General features: G+C 34.9%; 2 protein-coding genes across 2 annotated transcripts in view; one reads left to right on the top strand and one right to left on the bottom strand.

Annotated features, from left to right (window-relative positions):
- The window catches only part of LOC132702206 (RYamide receptor-like), a 147,945-nt gene that overhangs the window by 56,684 nt on the left and 66,045 nt on the right, over positions 1-25,216 (top strand). The gene's annotated exons all lie outside the window — the stretch shown is intronic.
- Positions 1,270-25,216, bottom strand: LOC132702207 (dehydrogenase/reductase SDR family member 13-like). The gene is made up of 4 exons (XM_060670709.1): positions 25,068-25,216; positions 9,587-9,916; positions 1,676-1,965; positions 1,270-1,627 (listed from the first exon to the last, which is right to left on the bottom strand). Exons 1-4 carry the CDS (start codon positions 25,207-25,209, stop codon positions 1,409-1,411), a joined length of 981 nt encoding a protein of 326 aa, XP_060526692.1. The 5' UTR covers positions 25,210-25,216; the 3' UTR covers positions 1,270-1,408.

The raw sequence follows: 25,216 nt of genomic DNA, 5'->3' as shown, positions 1-25,216 counted from the left end.
TCTTTCAAAATTTTTTATCCAATCATTAAAAATAACTATCGAATATCACATAATCTCGTTTACCTTTCTAATAATCATATCGAGTATAACCATTCGACGATATTTATTTATTTTTTTCTTAATAAAAAGAATCATGCCATCTGCATAAAAAAAAGTCAATTCAGAAACTTGGGGTTTATACAAAAAGTATTATGAAATATTATCGACATTCTCAAGTAGAAAATAAAGATTTGTCATCAAAAGAGCAGTTTAAGTTCAGGTGTGTTGATTTGGAAGAGCATTTAAAGGAATTTAGCCAATATCATAACACGGTGATTATGGAACTTGTGGATTCCGATCCACAAGAGGAGTAGACCAAGCAAGAAATAATCAGAGCGGAAATTCAAAATGTTTATGATGCTTGTAAAATCAGTTACGACAAACTTTTTCGTGAAGATGCTAGAATTCGGTATATCTACGTTTAAGGCGAATAGGAAGTTATGGCCTACGTTAAAAAAAGGCTACTTTAAAAAATGGGCCAGCAAAAGAATTACGAGCATTAATTGACACTGTTTCAGAATCACCAGACGTTCACTTTGACGTTCAAAGCTAGGATTACTTCATTTGTTTTATATACTAGCTTCGAAATGTCTAACGCCTAGGTCAAAATTCCTACTTATCCACTCTCTTTTCTCTTTTTTGGAAAACAATATTTACACCCAACGAAACCTAAACCTAACTGGCAACCTAATACTCACCTTCACAATCCCAAAATTCATAATAAACCTATACCTCCATTTTCAGAGTTAGCTAGTAACAACTGCAATACTGCTGTGTATGTCACTGTCATTCTTTTATATTTGACATTTTACGAATGTATTTAGCTGTGGGAAACGGCTTGCGACAATAATTTTATTTTTTAAACAGAAAGTATTTAACTTAACGTATTTAACAAACTACTAAATGGTCGTAGAAAAAGTATACATAGTAGGCAATGCTTTTAACAGTTCTGCAGACACTCAGACACCTCGAAGTTTTTACGTATCGCCTTAAAATCAAAAGCAACCGGGTTGAGTGCCATAACTGCTGTAAGTGCTATAAATTATTGAATACGCTTTTCGAATTTTGTAGCAGTAGTAGCTCTAGGCTACTAAAAACATTATGCCGTAATATTGTTGTAGTTGTGTTGAAAACAAACAAACAAATAATGGCTACCAAATCGCGTTTAGGTTCTCCTTCTCACCACACGCAAGCATCAGACAAGAAAAGAAACCTGCGGTTTGGTTTAAAATGAATGTTATTATTCTGCTTAGTTTTAGTTTTCCATTGCTACGTTTTAAAAATTTTTATGACGACAACCGCAATCGCTAACTTTGGTTTCAAATCTCTGGCAATCAACAAGTAGTTAAACACTTCGCAGTGTTACTCGTCACGCCTTCACAAAACCGTTCTCTTGATTATCAGTGACATCGCCGTCGACGTCAAGAATGTCGCACGTCCTTTTCCACACCGACGTTGCCAAATCGTGGTCCAACGCGGAAGGATAGCCCGGCACCACCGCACACTCCTCAAAATGTCTTCCGGAATACTTTTCCAACCCTTGTTCGGTAGCCGTGTAGATGATCGTTTGGGCGCCCTCTTCCGGTGACTAAAACTAAGTTTCAAAGTTGCCGCTCGTTTCGATCGGGGGTAATACCTTAAAGTAAAGCGCTGACACGGCGTCTAATATGAGTTTCCTCACACCTTTGACCCGTCTAAATATCTCCGTTCGGATGGCGCCCGGATGCAAAGAAAATGCGGATACGTTGGTGTCTTTCAGTCGTCTGGCCAGTTCCGTGGTGAAAAAGATGTTGCACAATTTGCTGTTGCTGTAGGTGGCGATTTGGCCAGCGTAGGAATTCAAATTGGTAACGTCTATTTTACCCTCCTTGGCGAGAATCGACGAGACGTTTATTATCCTCGCGTTTGGAGCTTGCTTTAACCGATCTGGAATGAATTTTAACGAAATTTATTAATTAATTAATTAAACTTCAAGGTGCTTTAAATTAGAACATAACATTACACTGTTGCAGTGTCACATTCATTTATCTCTTCCGTCAAAAATATTTTTCTACTCCCGTCTGTAAAATACCTAATTACACATCGATCTAGCGTGCGGGAAAAGTCACTTTACAACGTCAGTTTCGTTTCCCACGAATCCGAGCCACTTCGGACATTTCCGAGATTTTACCGCACTGGTTGGGAGCAATCGGATGTTTTCGAATATATTTCCCACGCTTTGAATTTTGACGTTTGTCAATTCAGACGGTCATGTCAGTGAATGTATTCGTGTTGTTTTGCTAATATGAATTCAAAGCGTGGGAAATATATTCGAAAACATCCGATCGCTCCCAAACCCGTGCGGTAAAATCCCGGAAATGTCCGAAGTGGCTCGGATCCGTGGGAAACAAAACTGACGTGGAAAAGTGACAGTTACTGCACGCTAGATCGGTGTGTAATTAGGTATTTTACAGATGGGAGTAGAAAAAGTTTTTTTATATAATAACAAATAGGTGAGTAATATAATTGCAAGACAATTCTGAGATACACCGTCTTCCATTTGAAACCAATAAAATTAATATGACTTCAAGTAACACCAAATATACAAATACATCTATCTTAGAATAAACACTGCAAGTAACGTGTCGGACATGTTCAGAATATGGCAATTATAGTGACTAAACAAAATTCAGAGTAAGGTATAATTAATTTAGCCAAATTGAATTTCTATGTAAATTATTCCAGAGATTAAATAAATTTTAATAATCCAATCTTCAGTTATTGAATGTAATACGATTTCAATATTAGGTAGTAAATCAGACACCAGTAAAATTGATTTTGACAATGACAACACGAAAATTCGTGATAGTAACAATATTTTTAGTCGTGTTTGTTATACGTTTGTTATATGCTTTATGCAATTGAAGATGAAGTAGCCATAATTAAGTGGTATTATATTAAAACAGTGTCTGAAATGTTTTTTTCAGTTTTTTCTTGTTAAAACTATACCTTCGATTTCAAGAATTAAACCTATTATTCCCGAATTCGAGTCCAAAGATACCGTAATAAATAACCGCACATGTCTATAATGGAGCAGAAGAAAGGGACGACAAACTACAGTGCTCCGCACGTTAAAAAAACACAATCATTTTTTCTATAAATAAAAAAAATACAAAAATAAAAGAGCTCCGGCAAGGCGATGAAGAAAGAATAGTAGCATTTTGTTTTAAAATCATGGAAATGTACATTCATACTCAACAACAAATCAAATGTCCGAAACTGTCGGTATTGAAGCCAAGACAATTAGCGTTTTGTTGATACTCGAAGTCAATATCCCCAAAAAGTAAATATTGTGGTGGGAATTTGCGGACATCATATTATTGGAGAGAAACCTAGTTGGACATGCAATTTTGACGAAGAAGCCAACAGGATGATTGACGAAACGTCAGCAATTTCAAATAAGCAAAAACCGACGCAGGAGGAATCCAGAAGTTTTGCAAAAAACCTGTGGAAGTTTCTTTGAAAAAAAAATGCAAAATCAAATTGAACTCGCACTAGAAAAAATTATTCGCGAAGATGGTTGCCCCGCCCAAATGTATTTGGGAAATATTTTTTACGGGAATATTATTCGCCCAAGGCGTTGAATCCTTTGCCACCCAGGTCACCTGACCTTTAGCCGAACGACTTCTTTCTGTGGGGTCAATTGAAAAGTGTTATCTATAAAAATGTTAAATCTGACAATTTTAACCAGTTGCATAACGCTGTTTGCTTATAAATTGACAGAATTTTACAATATCAGCTAAGCAATGTTAGAAATAAATTTTATAATCGCTTTGGATATTGTTTAACTGGATGGAAGGTTGTTGGAACATTTACTTCAAAAATAACGTTTATCCTAAATAATGTTTAACAATGTTCTCTAGCCGTATTTTTATTATAATTATTAATTAATTTTAATAAAACACTTGAGGTTCAAATTAATAGTCGTTTTAGCTTTCTTAAACCGTTTTTTAAAAGAAATTCATTCCAAGATCGCTTTAAGAGAAAAGGAGGTCTTATAAGCCAAGTATGAGATTGACACACTCGGTTTAGTTTAGTGTGAAACCAAATGTGCATGTCTTTATGTTGGAAATAGCGTCATGGAAAATATTCGCTGGTGTTTGTTGTATTGACATTGTGCATTTTTGCTACGATATTTAATTCAATAACTGAAGATTGGATTATTACAATTCAATTCAAACTCGGTACATAAGTTATTCATACCGGCCCCTTGTAAATAGTGTAAATATTTAACTAACCATTCTCAATTGGGCAGACCCCATTATGATAATGATCCAGCAATTCGATTTGGGATTTTGAATATCACAATCGACCCAATAATGCGGGACTATATTTATCCTTGTTCTTTGGAAAACATAAAAATTAATTTATCATTATTAATTTTCTGCGACTCGCAATCCTATGGTTAATTGTTCGACATCTCAAAATTTCCTTACTAATTAAAAAGATTAAAATACCATTAGTTGAGTTCTCTGGTGACTTCTTGATCGAAATTATGTAGAAAGTTTGTTGGGATTAGTGGATGGAATGAGTTTTCGCCATTTATAATTATACTTAGAAGAAATTTACCGACTATCCGCCCACCAAATTTACAAATTAGCTTTCTGAATTATTTACAATATAATTACCGTGGCTAATCGTTCGGAGTTATTGTCCCCTTTCACGGGTGTCTGGCGATTTTGAATTCGCAGCTGGGTTAATATCTGCCCTCGAGTAAAGGTTAAATTGGCTATTCCCCCATCATGCCTCAATTTTCGAGTAATAGCTCTAATATTCTCTCTCTATCTAATATAGAAAGTTTCCTTTATAATGAAAAACTTCTACGCACAAGAAAACAATAAATATTTGGTCACTAAATTTGACAATTCAAAATATAATAATTAAAGAAGTAAATTTTGGAATAAAAACCAACAACACTTTCCGATTTTACCATAAAAGAACTGAAGTTCAGGGTCAGCTTATAAATAAAATTAAAAACAGAATCTTAAAAATTTGACACACATTGTGAAAAAAAAATTGTAACCTGCTAGTAGCAACGATTCGACACCACTGGATTCTGTTCCCGTTATATAGGTCGTGTCGTGGCTCCATTAATAATAATGCACACTTTCAAAAGAATTATTCTACTTGTTTGGAAAATAGGAAATAGATTATGACGATGACTAGAGAGGCAGGAGATTGTGGAAACTAGTGTATCCCAGTTTAAATGATCCTCTATCCCTACAATCGTCATCGTTCAGGTTCAGGAGCCATGGCATTTCGCCTTCTCTCCAGGATTTTCGTGGTCTTCCTCGGCGTATTCTTTCATTAATGTTTCATTCCAATAATTTCTTATGACACCTATGTTTTTCCATACGGCATGCATGTTCATACCACCCTAACTGTATTGCGACGATTGTATCCATTATGGTTGGCCCTAAATTTATTCCTTGCCTTACATGAACATTCCTCACCCTGTGCTCAACATAAGCCTACAACATCTTGGTGAATATCACATTTCTATTACCAACAACTTCATTGGCATGGGTTCCGTTGTGTCCCATACCTCTGCGCCTCACTTTTCATTTCTAATCATTACAGTATGCAACACGTTCGTTCGTTTTAAGTCGCTCTTTTATTAAACATTCGCTCCGCTCATGTCGAATAAACTAGTGCGTTAAATGCCATTTACCGCACTTGTTGCATAATATACTAGTACCGCCTCTTTCGTAAAGATGTAGATGTAGGCCGTTTTCTAATCTGGTTAAAGTTTCCAGTTAATTGCGTTCTTGAGAGTAATATTTATTACAATTTACTTATTTTCGAATTATTCTTACTTTTATTTACTTGATATTAAAATAATTCATATGTCAATTGGCTGCCCGCCTCTAAGATTATAATGATGTATAATTATTATTCCAATAAACTGCAGCAACATTCAACAAACTCGTCTTTCTATTGTATGCAAATTTGTGTAGCCCTAATTTAGGACCGATCTTAGAAATTGAATTGTGGAAGTTTCTTTCAAAAATTAACAAACCTTTATGGGAAGTATATCAAGCAAGAAAGGTGAAAGTTAGATCACCGAGTGAATCTGGTAAAATTATTCTGTGTACTGACTTTTTCTTGTTCTAGAAATTATTACGTTATTCCTAATTTTCTTCAAATACCCCATCATATCAAAATTAATAGACCAAAAAATAGACCAAATCAATAAAACTCGGAAAAAACGGAATTTTTAAAAACTATCATTGCAATTCGTCTGAATTTTATGATATAACCTACCCTGTTTAACGATCCCTCTCATTCAAAATTTGCATTTTATCACCCTCTCGCGTTAAGAAACAGTGCATAACCACCGGCATTTTCTCTAAAAATCTCTCTTTGTATGCGTCGCGGACTGTTCATTGTTTTTCCAGCACGTCCATTGCCGTTGACAGCACCATTTAACCGATTCATTTACTGTAAGTCGTAATTGGTAAAGTTTTCTTTCATCCAGCTCACGCTGACGTCGCGTTTTCCACGTGAAGGCCTTCCCGTTTCCCATACAGATGATTTATTAAAGTCACGCTAGGTATGTGTTTATTTGGTATAATACGGAAAATGTTTACCAGGCAAGTTAAACGAGTTGTGCACGACGATGATGGAAAGTGCCACGGCGTATATACACGCCTTTTTGGCTAAAATATCGCAGAGCGATTCGGTTTTTGACTCTCGTCGCCGATCTATGGCGCAAAAACGCGTCGAAGAAAACACTGCAGCGCTCTTCCATATAAAATTAGCATATTTAATAACCTTATAGTCTAAGAGCCAGTGGGCGACCACCTGCATGTATTTGACCAGACCTGGGTTTTTGTACATTGAGGCCCCTATACCTACTTACTATACATGAGGTGGGGAAGCAGTAAGCCGAAAGTGGTGGACCCAGATACTGGTGAGACAGGTATTGATTTTTGGCGAATTTTAAATATATTTGACCACGGCTGCCGTTTTGAAATCCTTAAATATATTATTATAATTATCAAAAAATAATAGTGGCAGTGGAATTTTGATAAATAGTATTTGACTAGATCTGCCATTGAGATATATTATTCGTGCCACGCACGGGTTCAGTAGACTCATTAATTTCAAGCTAGACTGTGCCACTTGACAGTACAACTAATTAGTCTGTATTGAATGTTTATTATGCTATTATCTGAAAAAAAAATCGTTTATTCTTATCATTATTATAAAATCAATGATTTTGAGAACAAAAACTTGCAAGTCAAGATCTATAAAAAATATTTGTAATCAGAAAAACTCCGAAGATCTACAGTTTACCCTGTCGGCTCAAAATTAAAAAGGTGTTTTTCAATAAAAGATTTTTTCCATTATTGAGTTCGAATTTCTCAACTAAATCAAGTTTTTTACCCTTTCAATATGCAGGCGACATTTACAATTTCCATCAGGAGAATTATGACAATTTCGTCGTTCTGATTATTCTTGACAGCCTTCTGCCCATCTGGATTCTCTATTTGGCGGCTGACTCTTGTCTAGATTACCAAATAGCTTCTGGAGGAAAATCATGTCATAAGCTTATTGTGACTGTGAGTCTGGAATTTCTTCGCCACAAATAAATTATTCATTACATATGGTAAATTGGCTCGCAGCGTAAAGTTGTTTTAGCATTCCAGGTTTGGAACTTAATTTATAAGGATATTCGTATATTATTTCAAGAACAGATACCAAAATTTCTGCGATTCGAACTTTAACTGTGTCTTGCTTTTGAACGTTAGGATATCTTAAATTTGAAGTTTGAACCATCTTTTTAGCTTGTTCTTTTAGATTACTTCTTTTCTTCACATTTAGTTCTTCCAAGGAATCTTTATTATCCGCTTTGAAGTTCGATATTATATAAATCATGGTTTAGTTTAGATAGCAAAGTTGATTATTTAACTCAACTATTAAGAGAAGGTATGTTGTCTTGCATATAGTGCTTCCGCTAAAAAAATTGACGCTGGTCCATTTTGAAATTTCTTCTGTAGACCGTGAATTGTTTTGGTCCCTTATGAGCACGTCTAAATTCTCTTCAAAATTAATATTAGAACATCTAGAGTTAAAACACTTTCTGAGCTTTGAAACAATGCTTGATATCACAACTGTTAACAATTGTTGCTGCATTTTATTGACTTATTTTAATCGCCATTATGCATAATAACCTACCATTGTCCGAAATAATCCACTTGTCCCCAACATATATACCTAACATAATATAATTATAATAACCTATACGTAAGTCTTACCGTTTATGACATATTTTCAATTTGATGTCAAAAATATGTATATCGGATGATTTCCTTTTAGAAAAGCATCCTATTGTACTTTAGTGGTATATTTTTAAAATAATTAAATACAGGACGGACAAAAACTGAAATTATATTTATAATTTAACATTTAAAATAATGGTGACTTTGTACAAGGTTTCTTATATCAAAAAATTAAAACCATCAACGAAAAATTCAAAATAGCCACAATCGATGTATTTCGGCGTTTATTATTTTTCAAAATATTTACCAAAAAATCAAGGTGGATCCTTCTATAATTTTGGGTGTAAATTTTATTTATAGGACGATTTGCATTTATTGGTGAGTTTGTAACACAATTTATTGATTTGACGAAGAACTTTCATTCAAAAATACACTTATGGAAATATTGGAGGGTTGGAGGAAAATCGAATCACATTTTTCCCATCCTAACTAATACCAAATCGAAAAATAGTAACACACTGCCGACTTCCAAGGGGAAGGAAATTTTTTCGCATTTACTATTCAAGACGATGCAGATATCGTCAAGAATCGACTATCCATAATTTTCTTCTCCAGTTTGTCTAAAAAATGTATTATCAACTTCAAGGAGATTTTGTTGTAACGCAGTTCTCAAAAGAATAACAATAATATTTATATTCCCTAAAGATTTCTCTGAAAACCAAAAGCCCGTATTGTTGAAATCTGTTGCCGAATTTCTATTTCTATTTCCTTAAATAAACATCAGTAATTTCATCTCACTCTCTCTCTCTCAAAAAACGTCTACACTCCATACTTTTGAAAAATTAGAAAACAAAAGAAGCGCTAGTGCTTCAAATATTAGTGCCACAACCACAAGTTGTTGAATGCTAATCTAAATTGCTAAATAAATTTTCTGTGAGAAACCTAAAATGGATCCGTTTGCATAAACACATCTCTTCCAATCTCAATCTGCTCTAGAACCTCCTCAGAGTCAGCATTAATAATATCATGCTACAGGCTAGTAATGAAGTTCGTCAGGGTTCTCCATTATCATTGCGATTGTTGGCTAGATTTTAATTTGCTATTAAAAATACAAAAAACAATTTCTAGGTTGTGATGTTAGTTGAAGTTAGTTGAACACAGTATTTGTATTCCTCAAAATTCAAGACTAATGTCTCTGAGAAAAGTAGTTTCGATATTTTTTAGATAGCCCTAGAAATTGAAACCTTTACTAAAAAATATATACCCTTATCAGGATAACTTACCAAGCAACAGTATGGTGAACAAAAACGGTCCGAAGTAATTAATTTGCATGAGGATTTGAAGTCCATCGTCAGTCGACTTGTTTCTTGTGCCCCCGACCCCCGCGTTGTTCACCAAAATGTCCACCCGAGCTTCGCTGTCCGAAATATCTTTGGCACACTTTTCGACCGACGCCAGCGACGAAAAATCGACGATTTTAACCTCAACGTTTGTGTTCTGGGTACGTTGTACGATTTCTTCCCTAGCGATGTCGGCCTTCTCTTGGTTTCTGCAAGCCAGGATTACCCGAGCTCCTCGTTTAGCGAACTCCAATGCCGATTGGAATCCTATACCTGAAAAGAAATAAAGTATTACGTCGAAACACTCTAAGAACCAACACCCAAACAGTAGAAGAAACATATAGGAATGGTCAGTAAATGCGATAGAGATTGTAGAAATACGCAGAGCGTATGATAGAGAATGTCTCTATAGGTTGGATTGTGACAATCCGAGCAATTGTTAAGGCCTACGGTCCATATAGTACAATACAACTAAATTGATAGTAATGGGGAAGGTGGAACAAATTTTTATAAAGCTGGGACTGCTTGGAAGAGGTGTTACTATTCTTACTTTTTAACATATTAAAATTTCCCGGATGTACCTTTGACCAAAAGGCCTCAAAAAAAGTCCACCATCTTGAAAATCAGTACTTTTGGACAAAATCTTGTTACTTTCGAAAATCGATGAAATTGAATTTTTCGAAAGTATCTAAGTTCGTATAAAAATTTTATATCTCGGTAATGGCAGGTTCTATGGTATCGCTGTTGGTACAGAAATGACCGTTGGAAAAAAAAGTTGTTTTTTTTGTCCGTTTGTCCGTTCTCCGTTCTCGTCTTTTGGTTTTTCTTTAATACCTTTCGAACCGTGCCTCCACGAGGCACATAAGCTTATAAGAAATGAAATTTGAAGCAATTGCCCCCAGCTTTGCCCCGTAACGGAAGCTATTGAAAATGAGAGGCTAGGGGAAGTATTCTAAAAAAAATTAAAAATCGTATGTGTAAGGGTCTACAAAAAACATCATTTTTCAAAAACCGTTCACCAGACCAAAAAAATTCTTGAACCAGAAGAAACTTTTAGGCTTGACAGTTTTTCAAAAATATACCGGGTGCGATACAAATTCAAAAAAATTGAAAATGTTGTCCCCCTATCATTGAAAATTGGTTATAACTGAAAGACTCATAATAAGATCAATAAGATCTCACTTTTTATTTAAGGTTTTCAACTATTGCACAGGGTATTCCTGATATTCCCGATGAGAAATGTGTTAAGTGTCCTAAATTTCAAGACATCAACTTCAAATTTAGCAGAGAAAGTCCATGTCGACATTTAAATGGTAGAAATTGGCCGCAATCAAATTTTACCGAGTATTTTTTAATAATTTTTGAATTTTTTTTTTGGTAATTTTGGCTTCCAGAAAAACATGTTGTTCAGTTTTGGTTATTTATTTTGTATACTGACACTAAATATTAATTCATTACCTGGGTTTTCTATATATTGATTTCTTTATGATTCGGGGTTAATCGAATACATTTATCAATTTTTATTTTAATTTAATTTTTTATATACTTTATGGTAAAAAACGCGTGTCATTTCACCGCGATAATATGAGCCCTCGGGTTTTGTTTGGCCGAATTACCGCGCATAGTTTTCGCGTGTTTGCGATTGGTAACCCCCACTACATTGCTGCAATGGACATGGTGTGGAGAAAGAAAATCCGAGAGGCCTCGGGGGTCTTACACTAGAGTGCACATAAGGTAGGCCGTTTATTTTATAATTCGAGGGTTTATCCGTAGTTTTGTTTTGTTTGTGATCAAATTTTAAATTAAGAATTTATTTCGATGAACTTGTATACTATTATTCCACACGCGGCTTCTAAAAGGAAGTCTAGGAAACATTGAGTCTCTTATATATGGTCTTCGAGCCCGGATTTTTAAAGAATCAGTAATTCAAAAATAAAATTATTTTGTCTTTTCTAAATTCATTTTCTAATACTAAATTGGTAAAAATAATTTTGATTTCATTCACTATAAAGGCGTTTAAATAAGACGACCTTGAATAAATTTGACGAAGTATCGGAAAACAGGTAAAGAATTTAAATCGTTTAGAGTTTTTTGCGGTCTTGATTTTGTGTACGATATTTTGATTGTTTTTTGTTATCAATTGTGGTTTTGGTGGATTTTACGAGGTTGTTCGCATATTTTAATATAATTGAATTTAATTTCTTCTTTCTTGCCATTTTTTTATGATATAGAAAATTTCTAAAAATATTTTTAAACCATGGCAGATTCAAAAGTAAATAGAAGAAGCGTTTTTATACAAAGATTGAAAGAAATCTACGATTTAGCTACTGCTGCTACACAGAACCCAGCTAAAATTAATGATTTTAAAATACGATATTCGGCGTTAGAATCAACATATAATGAGTTTGATAGGTTGCATTTGGACATAATTTCTGATAAAAGAGTAACGGATGTAATGCTTGAGCAGCAGGAGCTTATTCGAGCGGAAGTTGATGATCAATACTTTTCAATTAAAAGCATTTATAGTGAACTTTGTATAAAATCTGAAATATCCATGATGGTACCACCTTCGCCACCAGGCCAGAGCCATAATTTGCCGCCTTACCTAAATTTTAATCTTCCCCGTTTAGATATACCTGTTTTCTCATGCAATTTAAAACAGTGGCCGACATTTTTTGATTTATACAGGAGTTCGGTGCATAATATGAACTTTTCCGCTTCACAAAAATTTCAATTACTGCTTACTCTCGTAACCGGAGAACCGCTCAGTTTATTGAGAAATATTCCTATAACTGATGACAATTACGCAGTAGCCTACGATACTTTAATAAAAAGATATGACAATAAACGGCTTTTATCGACTCATTACTTCAATGAAATAATGAACATTTCCAAAATTTCAAATCCATCGAATCAAGCACTGCGTAATGTTGTTGATAAGTTTTGTGAAAATGTGGAGGCATTAAAATTATTGAACTTTCCTACTGCGGAATGGGATTTTTTGCTTTTTAATTTACTCTTAATGAAAATCGATTCTGATACCTTACAGCGATTTGAAATGGAGCACGCAAAATTTGATATACCCACTTTTGCGCAGTTGAAATTATTTCTGAATAACAGGTGTAAGGTTTTAGATACGTTGACCTATACTCAGGAAGAAAATAAATCAAAAAATGCCGGAACCATTTATAATAGTAAGTCTTTTGCCAGTAACCGTCAACATAAGTCAGGTTCTAGGAATAATGGTGATCACTCCAAAGCATTTTTTACTAATACTCCTTCTAATAACGTTCCTACATTGAATTGTGGTATCTGTAGGACCCAGCATTCCATTATAAACTGCTCCGTCTTTTTAAGTAAGACTCCTCATGAGCGCTATTTACTAGTTAAACGCAACCGTTTGTGTGTGAATTGTTTGAGTTCGTTTCACAAATTTTCGAAATGCAGTTCTAATACGACCTGTTCTTCTTGTACGAAACGCCATCATTCTTTACTACATTTCGAGTCGGCACATGGTAATGAACGTAGTCCACCTAATGACGATGTTTTGCCCAGTGCTAATGACTCTTCCGTAGATCAACCACATTGTGGCACCACTTCCATAAATTCTAATAGTGCATTTACGCTCCTTGCGACTGCAAAAGTGGATTTTCTGGACAGCCAAGGTTATTCCCACACAGTTAGAGTACTACTGGACAGTGGAAGCCAAGGCAATTTTATATCCGAAAGATGCTTTAAGAAATTAGGACTTTCCCGCTCTCGTTTGAACATTCCAATTAATGGGTTAGGTAATATAACATCTGTATCGTCGAATGGTGTTACTTGTTGTACGGTCCGCCCGGTGGGTAAGAACACACCTTCTTTTCCCATAGAATGTATCGTTTTACCGCAGATTTGCTCCTACATGCCTTCTGTATCTTTCAGTCGCGAGAACTGGTCACATTTGGAGAATTTAGTCGTTTCTGATGACACCTACAATACTCCTGGACCTATAGATGCTCTCATCGGGTGCGAGTTATTCCCTTTAATTTTGTTGCCTGAGAAGGTGTGCGGTAAAGAGTTGGAACCTGTCGCATTCAATACATTATTTGGCTGGGTAGTGATGGGTAAAATTGATCGTATAAAAAGCAAGTCCTCATATTCCTGTTGCACACTATTGGAAGAAAACCGGGATATTAATAAAACTCTTCAAATGTTTTGGGAAATGGAGGAAGTTCCAAGTAGCAAGTCTTCATTAACCCTTGACGATCCCGCTGAAATTTCTTTTAACGAGACTCATTCTCGAACTCCTGAAGGACGTTTTATCGTTACTCTACCGTTTTCCAGTGGTGAGCCATTATTTTCTGACTCACGCTCCATAGCCCTAAAAAGGTTTTATAGCTTAGAGCGCCGTCTTCTTAAGGATCCTCCATTATTTGAGATATATTCCAAATTTATGAAGGAATACTTAGAGCTGGATCATATGGAACCCGTGTCTGCTCCTGTCTCTGATGTTGCCCAGCGCCACTTCTACATCCCTCACCATGGGGTTACTAATTCGAATAGTACGACTACTGCATTGCGCGTAGTCTTTGACGCATCTTGCAGTCCGCGGGATCGATCGTTGAATGACACTTTGTTGATTGGTCCCAAACTACAAAATGAAATTGTAAGTATTCTGTTAAGTTTTCGAAGGTTTCCTGTAGCATTTACTGCCGATATCAAAATGATGTATCGACAAATACTTGTTAATGACAGCCACCAAGACTACCAACGTATTTTATGGAGATTCTCCCCTCGAGAACCTGTTCAAGATTTTCGCCTAAAAACCGTAACCTACGGATTAAATTCAGCTCCTTTCCTTGCTCTGAGATGTCTTTTACAATTAGCCACCGAGGGTAGAGATAGATTTCCTAGGGCCGCAGCAATTTTAGCGTCCCAAGTGTATGTTGATGATATATGTGTATCTTGTAAATCTTTAGAGGATGCTGTGGATATCAAACAACAACTTATTGCTCTATTGGATGAGGGTTGTTTTTTCCTTAGAAAATGGTCTAGCAATTGTGTTGACTTCTTAGCTACTATACCTTCAGATATTCTACAGAAACCTCTCGCACTTGACACTAAATCCGATCCTTACTTGAAGGTTTTGGGTCTCAGATGGTCTCCAGAGAAGGATATCTTCTCATACGACATACAATTTCTCAACTCGACATGTACTAAGAGATCTATACTTTCTGAAATATCCAGAATTTTTGATCCAATTGGATTACTTTGTCCCATAACTCTATTAGTTAAGCAGCTAATGCAATCTTTATGGGCGAGAGGTATCGACTGGGACAGTGAAGTGCCCGCAGATATTGCCCAAAGGTGGACCGACTACAAAAATGAATTGCCAAGTCTGTCAGCATTAGAAATACCCCGTTATTGTTTTATTTCAAAGTATGTTAGTTTAGAATTCCATGCTTTTGGGGATGCTTCAGAGCTAGGTTATGGAAGTTGTATCTATTCTCGCCTCGTGTCTCCAGATGGCCAAATTTCTACTTATCTCCTCTATGCTAAGAGTAAAGTATGTCCATTGAAGAGATTGAGTCTTCCTAAATTGGAATTAAGTGCTGCATTAATGGCTTCCAAATTGCTTAAATATGCCTTAAATGTCTACAACATTCCCGACGTACAAAATATTTATGCTTGGTCTGACTCGACTATAGTCCTAGGTTGGATAAGGTCACCGCCCTGTCGTTGGCGCACTTTCGTCTCAAACAGGGTGAGTCAGATTCAAGACAATGTAGCACCTGAACGTTGGTTTCACATCAAATCAGAAGACAATCCAGCTGACCTTGCGAGTCGCCCTGTCCTTCCATCTGATTTAGTTGACTGTCCCTTATGGTGGGCGGGACCAGCTTGGTTGTCGCGTCCCTCCGAAGAGTGGCCCAAACACGAACTTGGTGAATTGGACGAACCACTACCAGAAGAAAGAGCGACCATTCTCACGATAATAAAAGGCTATAATCCTGTTGGTGATATTTTGAATAGGTATTCATGCTTACAGAAAATACTTCGCCTTATTACTTATTGGCGTCGTTTTCTTGGCATTCGTTTTAAAGTGGTTTCAGTGGTTAAAAAGGGTCCTTTCACGGAGTACGAGTTATTTCAGAGTCTTCTCCGCATTGTGAAGCAAGTACAAGCAGAAGCCTTTTATGAAGACATTTCCAATCTTTCGAACAAGAGTGTTTGTTCCAAGCCGTTAAGAAAGCTTGCTCCTTTCATCGATGAACAAGGACTTCTCAGGGTAGGCGGACGCCTTACTCACTCTCAACTTGATTACGATCAGAAGCATCCCGTTTTGCTTCCCAACAAACATAGGTTGACTGATCTTATAATAGAGGATTTTCATAAAAGCTACCTTCACTGTGGACAGCAGGCCTTGCGCTATTTTATATCTCAACGGTTTTGGATTTTGGGTGCTAAAGGAGCTATAAAACGTATTGTCCATAAGTGTTTCCGCTGCTTTCGAACACATCCTCAGGTAATAGAACCAAAAATGGGCGATTTGCCTAGTTTCCGCATTACCCAAGCCAAGCCCTTTCAATGTACTTCTTTGGATTTCGGTGGCCCTTTTCAGATACTGATGTCAAGACATAGAGGTTGCCGTACTCAAAAGGCTTATCTATCTCTCTTTGTGTGTTGTTCTACAAAGTGCCTGCATTTGGAACTGGTATCAGACCTATCCACTTCTGCCTTTCTTGCGTCATTGCGTCGCTTCATCAGTCGACGTGGTAGATGCTCCAAACTGCACAGTGATAACGGTACCAACTACGTTGGTGCAGCTCGATACTTAGCAGATTGCATGGCTAAAGCAGCCGCTGAGGAATTAATCGAGTGGCAATTTTTCCCTCTTTCAGCGCCTCACTTTGGTGGGTTACACGAAGCTGGCATTAAAAGCGTCAAAACCCACATTACTAAAATCATAGGGGAACAATTACTTACCTATGAAGAATTTTACACAGTTCTCACTCAAGTTGAGGCCGTACTCAACTCTAGACCACTTTGCGCTATGAGTAGTGATCCCAACGATCTATCCAGTTTAACACCAGGTCATTTTCTCTTCTTAGCTCCTTTATCAGCTATTCCCGATCACGACCTCACTTGTGTTCCTATGAATAGACTTGATAGGTGGCAGTTACTGACCAAAATGCATCAATCATTTTGGAAAAGATGGCATATGGAATATCTTCATTCTTTACAACAGAGAGCTAAATGGGATAAAGATACCACTCTTATCACGCCGGGTACTCTAGTTGTACTGAAGGAGGATAATTTACCTCCCCTCCAGTGGAGACTGGGACGGATTGATTCCATTCACCCTGGTGCTGACGGTGTTCCACGAGTAGTCACTGTCAGAACCCAAAACGGTTTAATCAAACGACCGGTTATTAATGTATGTCCTCTGCCGGCCAATTAATCACAATTGATAAACTTTAATATTAGCATATTTTGTTTATTTTCTTTTTTTTTTTGTTGTTTTTTGAAATACCGTTGTATTTGGTGGGCGGTATGTTCAGTTTTGGTTATTTATTTTGTATACTGACACTAAATATTAATTCATTACCTGGGTTTTCTATATATTGATTTCTTTATGATTCGGGGTTAATCGAATACATTTATCAGTTTTTATTTTAATTTAATTTTTTATATACTTTATGGTAAAAAACGCGTGTCATTTCACCGCGATAATATGAGCCCTCGGGTTTTGTTTGGCCGAATTACCGCGCATAGTTTTCGCGTGTCTGCGATTGGTAACCCCCACTACATTGCTGCAATGGACATGGTGTGGAGAAAGAAAATCCGAGAGGCCTCGGGGGTCTTACACTAGAGTGCACATAAGGTAGGCCGTTTATTTTATAATTCGATGGTTTATCCGTAGTTTTGTTTTGTTTGTGATTAAATTTTAAATTAAGAATTTATTTCGATGAACTTGTATACTATTATTCCACACGCGGCTTCTAAAAGGAAGTCTAGGAAACATTGAGTCTCTTACACATGTTTTTCTCCATAACCATTCATTCGAACGGCAATATTCTGGAAATGGCAAACGCGGAGGATCTAGTACATTTATTTTAAGCATTTTTTCTATTTTATACAGGGTTTTCAGATTATAGGCAAAAATGTTAAGGACTTTGAAAATTATTCTTTTCCAGAGTAAATTATTAGCCGCAAATCAAAAATCGTAAAAAATATGGCTAATTGGTTCAAACGGTGTCGTAGGCCGCATCAAGAGCTACGGTGTTTGTATTTGCGGTTTTCCTCTATCACATACGCTGCTCGGCATATTTGAAAAAATCCATTTGAAATAGCTATTTCGGGGGCTGTCAAGACGTGATGACGTCATTAATTATTACGGCGCACTCCATGTTTTTTTTTTCTCGAAAACCGTTTACTATTTTCACAAAATTCTTGTACCAGGAAACGTGGAAGATCTAGGGTTATAACCTCTACTTCGATCATTGTTTGAATCATGTACAGGGTGTGTCGTTTATGGCCAAAAAATCTAAAAGATTCTAAAGGTTTCCGTTTTTCTAGGTAAATTATTGCCGATAAATGAAAAACCGTTAAAGATGGGATAATTTTATATGAACAGTATCGTAAACTGTGTCGAGGGAGAGTTTCAGGTTTCGTCATTTAAACAGGATGTGAGATATTTGAAAAAATATCATCCGACAACGCTATTATTTGTGCAAATTTTAATATTTACCTATGTTTACTGTAACTTTGAAGTTCGACGAAATATAAAAGACACTTTATACAGGGTGCATGCACAATTAAATTATATCGATTTTGAGAAAGTTTCATAGTGGTCCGAAGGAGCATTGCGTCCCTTTACCACACGAAACCGCGAAGTTCTTTCCTTTTATAACAAAAAGCTGTTTCGCGCTAGGCGCTACGAACCTGCCCCGGCCCAGCAACGATTTTTCGAAAGCAATCTCATTATATGAAGGGCATAAAAAATACGTATTTCCAGCCTTTTACCTATAATCGTATTGAAGATATAATAGCTATAATTTTTTTAAAATAGTGAAAATTTGCAAATGTACCAAAAGATAGATACCTACTGCTTGACTACTAAATGCTCAAAGGTTATAATTATGATTAACAATAATTTTATCTTTAACGGACAATAACAAAAAACTATTTTTTTGTCGGGTTTCCGTTTTTGACTGACTATAGAAGGTCTACATCTACTCACGTTTAAAAAATAGTTTTGTTTGAGCGGTAAAAGTAAATAACCAATTTCGTTGTTTATTTGATTATACTCGAGAAAACTCATCTGAAATTAGTCAGAAAAGGCAAAATTTCAGGATTTCCAGGAAAATGAGGTTATTCATTTTATTCCCTAAAACTTGAGTATATTCGTTTGTACGATTCATGCTACTTTAAGAGAGAATAGTAGGAGAGCACATATTAGCGTTGATAGCGTTGATAGTTCTTAAGCCCTTGCTTACAAACGTTGAAAAAAGCAAGCGAGAATCGAAATGATGGTAAGTAGATTTTATGGGAGAAGAAAACTGAGCTGATGCTTCACGTAAAATGCAAAAGGGACTATACTAGGCCAAGTAGTACAAAACCATCAAATAATCCTCAGAATAATGTGATGGAAGGGTCAAGCAATATAAGAGATGTCTTCATAACCTTGACAAACGAGCTAATAAAACCAGAATTGTCACAACATTCGAAATTAAAAATACCACCATAAAACACTGCGAGAGAAGAAAGGACCAACGGGGAATTCAAGTAAAGAGCCGCATAATATCTCAAATAGATTTGGTTGAGCGAATCTGTTATGCATCTTTCACAAATACTGCGAAATGAGTTGGTAGACCAGAAGATGCTGAAACATTAGATGTTTTCAAAAAATAATGTCAATATTTAGATGAGAACAAAATGTAAATATGCCAAGATGGAAACATTTTTTCCACCCAACTCCAAACCATGGTCTCCGAAATATCCCCGAAAGAAAATTATGAAGCATTATAAAGAAGAATTAGTTATCACCGATACTCCTGGATATCCCATTATCTTTAGCTTTAAAGAAAATTGCGATGATCTGATAAAAGAGGCCTTACAGATCAACTCATCTGATCAAGATAGACGTCAATATATAATTGAGAACTGTGCAAGAATTTTAAGGGCGGAAGTATGGTCAAAGAACAAATATCCATCGTAGACGTCGAAAACATACCTAAAGAAATTTTGCTTTTCCTTTCCATTTTATTCGGGGAAGAAACTAACACCAAAATTGTTTCAATCGCCAATGTAACAATAGTACTTGTTCATCCTCGGTCTTTTGTTTCTCCTGTTCTGTTTAGTTTTGCAATCTATCTGCACTGAAAATATGGATGTAGAAATTTGATAGATCTATTATGCTTTGCTTGCTATTATGTTTTGCGGACACGCACAAAAAACCTTTAACATTCGAATCGTCAGCTGCTCGGCACCATGAGCATCAAGTAACGAATGAAGCATTCCTACAATTCGTGTTTGTTAACGCGGATCATTATATAAAAACCCATGAGTGGTATGGGACATTTCATTCTATCGGGGGAATGGTCGAACTCCAAAAGAAGCTTACGTAGTGCCAAATAAAATAGGAGGAGCCAGTAAAATTCTGAAAGCAGGAGAAGTCGGAAAATTTGGTGCTATACCACGTAAACATTATAAAAAATATACAGATTTTGTGACATGTCAGTTAGAATATTACATATCTCAAATCATTCCCATTAGTGTATTTTATTTTATATTTATTGATAGATGTTGTAGCTTTCTGATATCATAATAACTGGTGCAAATTTTTACTATTTTAAAAAAATTGTAGCTATTATATTCTTCAATGCTAAAAATTTCCTACGTATTTTTTTATGCCTTTCAATTTTGCTCTCTTGATATTTTTTGACATATATGAGAGTTTTGGAAATATAACAAGATTTTGTACAAAAGTACCGATTTTCAAGATGGAGGACCTGTTTTGAGACATTTTCTTCTAGACAGTCCCAGCTTTATAAAAATATGTTCCGCCTAAACATTTATTTGTATTGTACTAATAATTATATCGACTTCGTCTTCTCTTTCCTGGTATAAATAAGAGCAAAATAAATCTTTTGATGAATGCTTGACGGAAAGATGTAGTGGCAAAGGTTTAGTGAATATTTGCGAGCACTTCTAAATGCCCGCCAACCATAATGTGTCTTTATTATCGCGAATGCCAATGTAATGTCATTTTTCATCAATTTAGGAGCTTCATATGAAAAAGGTCTTTGAAATAATACCGTAATGTAAAAGTAACAATTCTATTAGTACATTTATTTTCCTAAAAGATTATAAAGCTTTTCAGAAACATTGAGCGGATGATTGGTTTTTTTACGTTTGTTAAGGTAGATATTTAAGCTTCAGCGTCTAACGTGACTGATCCTGTCATATTTTCTAATATTGTAAGATGCTCTGAAACATATATGTATATGCAAGTAAAGTTATTTTAGTACATGCGGTGAGCGGACATTCAAACGGTATCAATTCATTTTTTATATACGAGGTGTGTTCAAAAAGTAAGGTGAATTTTGTAATTGGGCGGGCTTCGTACATTCAATTTTCGAATTTTTTTTTATGTTGGTAAACATGCCACTAATATATGTTCACAGTTTGCATTTTTCCTTTTTTTGTGAAGAGGTGTATTACTTTGAATCGGACAACATTAATTTTAATGAAGCAATAAATACTTTTGAATTAATTGTTTTTTATATATTTTTTATATACTGCCCACAGCTGCTAATTTATTAGAAATACCATATGCCATTTATAAATCTTAAGGAGTAATTTACCCGGTTGTTTGGCATTGAAATTTGTCCTTTTTTGTTAAATTCAGGTAAGAGCAGCGATTCTATTTCGACACACAACCACAGATTTTATTATGGGTTTTAGGTCTCAAGAGAGAGCAAATACAAAAGTCAAGTTGCGCCTATAGGTATCTGAGTACAGTTAAAACATACACATTCGCAGAATAAAAATTTATTCTATTCTATTCGATGCTGTACTTCTTTATGCTTTTCGGCATTTAATAACAAGTTCTCTTTAATTATCTAAATTGGCTTAATGCTAGGGAAAAACGAAACGCGGCAGAAATAATCCGCCAGGAAATATTACATCCCATGAAAATTTCAGGAATTTAATATTTCCCGGATTTTTTCGCCACCCCTTTGTGCTCTCGAGTGTCTCGGTTGAAACAGCGGGACATTATAAAATGCCTCACGATCCCTGTCAGTTTGATCAATCGGAGCACATCATTTGTGTTTATTAAGAGGGGTTATGGTTTTAGAAACTATTTTTGAGGTTACAAGCGAAACGGTGCTTATACCATTGGAGTTGCTTTTGACTAAGAAGCATATATTTTTGACAAACCAAATTATTTATTATAAATTAATAGATGGTTCTATTGGAACTTCATGAGTAAGTTTGTGTATATTATTGCTATTGTAAATAATAACGTTCGTAATTACCAATAACGGATTGATATGTAACACATTGCAAAGATTTCTTATTAAGCATGAAAAATAGTTAAAATATTAACAAATAATAAGATATAATGCTTGTCCACGATTTTCTGCAAACAAAAAGTTTCCAGTAGTCTCACATATTTGCACAAACTGTAGCACCCACTGACGTCTACCATAAAGAGACGGCATAAAAATGCTGTTGTAATTATGAAAATAGGTATTTTGGCCAAAGAGCAATTTGATTGGTTCTTCGCAAACTCCAAAGTATTGCAGCATTTTTGACATCAGTCTCTATAATAATAGCACATTTTTTCACATTTATGAGGTCACTTTTATTTACTTACTTACACTGCTTTGATGGTACAACTAAATGTGACGAATTTTGTTTTATAGTACTTAATTGTATTGGTGGTCCGAAAAATATTCGCTCTCTGGACAGAATTTTACTTATCAATTAAAAATGGCATTTGAGAATTTTATGCATCATCATTTTAGGTAAGTACAGATACAATGAAAAGTTTCAACAAAACAAAGAAAACGAAAAAATTAAAAACATATTTCTTATTGCTGTAGTGTCTCTTCGGTGTCAATGGATAGAATCAAACAAAATTTAGGAAATTCCTCTTGCATTAATGAATAAGTTTTGCGATACAGAATTGAGACGTTACAATTAAAACCTAATATCAATTTCTTCTTGTTTTTACCTTTTGGCTGATAGCGGTTATTTTTTTTAAAAGCAATTTGAGGTATCTAGAAATGCTTATAAAAAAATTCAAGAGCCATGAAAGTCTCTAAATTGAATGGTGTTTTGCAGATAAAAGTTTGAGGTAACAAAAATGGAGATACTGAAAAATATTCTGTATTAATGGAATGAAATTGTTTTTAGGAGTATACTGTTTAAGTAATAAATACTAATGTAGCTAAATTTCCATTCGTTAGTCGGTTTTGAATACTTCGATTGAGATAACGGTAAAAAGGGTATTCGGAAATTTAACAAAACGGTTTGTTGTTGTTGTTCTGAAAATCTTACAAGAATGGATAATGCGAAATGATGATTACTCCCTACCACCAATAGTTGAACAGTTTGGTGCGACTGGGCATTCGTTAAAAGTTGTTATTTTGTTTCAGTTCATGTTTGATATACGGATGAGTTACAGTGTTTAAAATATATTTTATTGATTTAGTTTCGTAATATAAGTTGAAAAGCACAACTGACAGTGGTTTATAAATATAGAAGTAATTTTGTTGGAGTTGGAAAATACCTAAACTTAACATAGGTTGGAAAGAACCGATTTGATGATTCTGCTTTAACTGTGATTTTAATGTCCTGTATTGTTTGTTCTCGCTGGTGATTAATTAATAATCTACTAATGAAATTTTTGTATTAATTAGATGATCATATACATATCATTTAGGCATTTTTATGGAGTATCTCAGTAATTTTTAAAAATGGAGAGTCGCAGATTACGCCACACCATGCTACTTTTTTGTGAGATTAAAGATGCCGTCAACGAAATTATATCCTTATAAAAAGAAATCTTAAACTGAAAGGTCCGGAGATCGCGCGGGCTATCTTACAGGTCCGATGGTACCTACCCATTTTCAAGGAAAGTGTTCATCTAAAAATGGTTTTAAATTATGATTTGGGGTACCATCTAGCTGAAGGTATATGTATATATATATATATATATATATATATATATATATATATATATATATATATATATATATATATATATATATATATATATATATATATATATATATATATATATATATATATATATATATATATATATATATATATATATATATATATATGAAAAGCTTAATGATTTCCAATTAATGTCAAAAATAATATGTAGCGTGTTCCCTTCAAAAAAATATATGTACATACTTACTAACATTACTAAAAAACTGTTATAGCAAAACAAAAAACAAACTCTGTCGCTGAATGCTACGAAAAAAGTCATATATAATTGGTTTTTTAACTCTTCAATAACTTATAAGACAACGGAGTCCCACCAATAGTTTTGGATTTCACCCTGCATCTCAATCTTTAATTTCACAAAAAAGTAGCACACTGTTGAGTAAACCGCGACCCTCTATCCTTAAAAATAATTGAGATACCCCGTAAAAGTGTTCAAAATGGGATACTCGGTACATATTTCATCATAATTTTTATATTACATATTTTGTCATTCAGGAAGATCCTACAATATAACAGCTGAATGTCAGTACCATGTTATATCCATTTCTAAAATTTATCTATATATTCTTAATTACTTCATAAAATTCTTATTTCTATGATCCAAATTTAAAAAAATTACACTATTATGGTTAATGTGTTAAATTAAAACTTAACTTTTGTTTTTGAAAGGAACTGACTCGAGCGATCTACCTTAAGATTTATTATCTACTGAATCATGTTGAAAGAACATTATCTGAGTACTGTCTATAAACATGGAGTTACTTCTAAAATGGATGAATAATATGCATCAAAAAATAAAGTGTAGGTTCAAAATTTTAGAAATTTTAAGTTAGAACCGAATCACACAGATAAAAGAATTTTAATTAAAAATCTATTATTTGGTAAAGTTCAACAATTTTATATAATGGCTGGATTCAATTGTCGGATGACGACGAAGCAGATATTTAAAATCGTTTTTTACATTCGTTGAGATTTAATTCAAAAACAAATTATTAGTTCTCTTGGAAAGCACCTTCCTACAATGGCGTGATAAATTTGCTAAAATCCCTAAGTTCATCTGAAAAACTTTCAAGGGGATCAACCAATTAATAGCGACTATCTTAGGACGGTGAAGGTCAAGGTGATAAATATCAGTGAACAGAGCCTAAGACAGTCATTCAAAAAAAATGTGTTCACAATTTTTACGTACCGGTATTAGCTCCGGTGACAACGACAGTTTTACCGATCAAACTCACGCAGTTGGTGCACCTTTTGGTGGTGTGCACGACATACAGTTTCACGCAGAACAAAACGGCCGCCAGACCGGCGACGATTTTTAATATTACGATCATTTTTACA

The sequence above is a fragment of the Cylas formicarius genome, unplaced genomic scaffold, assembly GCF_029955315.1.
Source record: "Cylas formicarius isolate icCylForm1 unplaced genomic scaffold, icCylForm1.1 PGA_scaffold_5__7_contigs__length_24384050, whole genome shotgun sequence".
NCBI lineage: Eukaryota > Metazoa > Arthropoda > Insecta > Coleoptera > Brentidae > Cylas > Cylas formicarius.
This window is presented reverse-complemented; position numbering and strand designations above follow the sequence as displayed.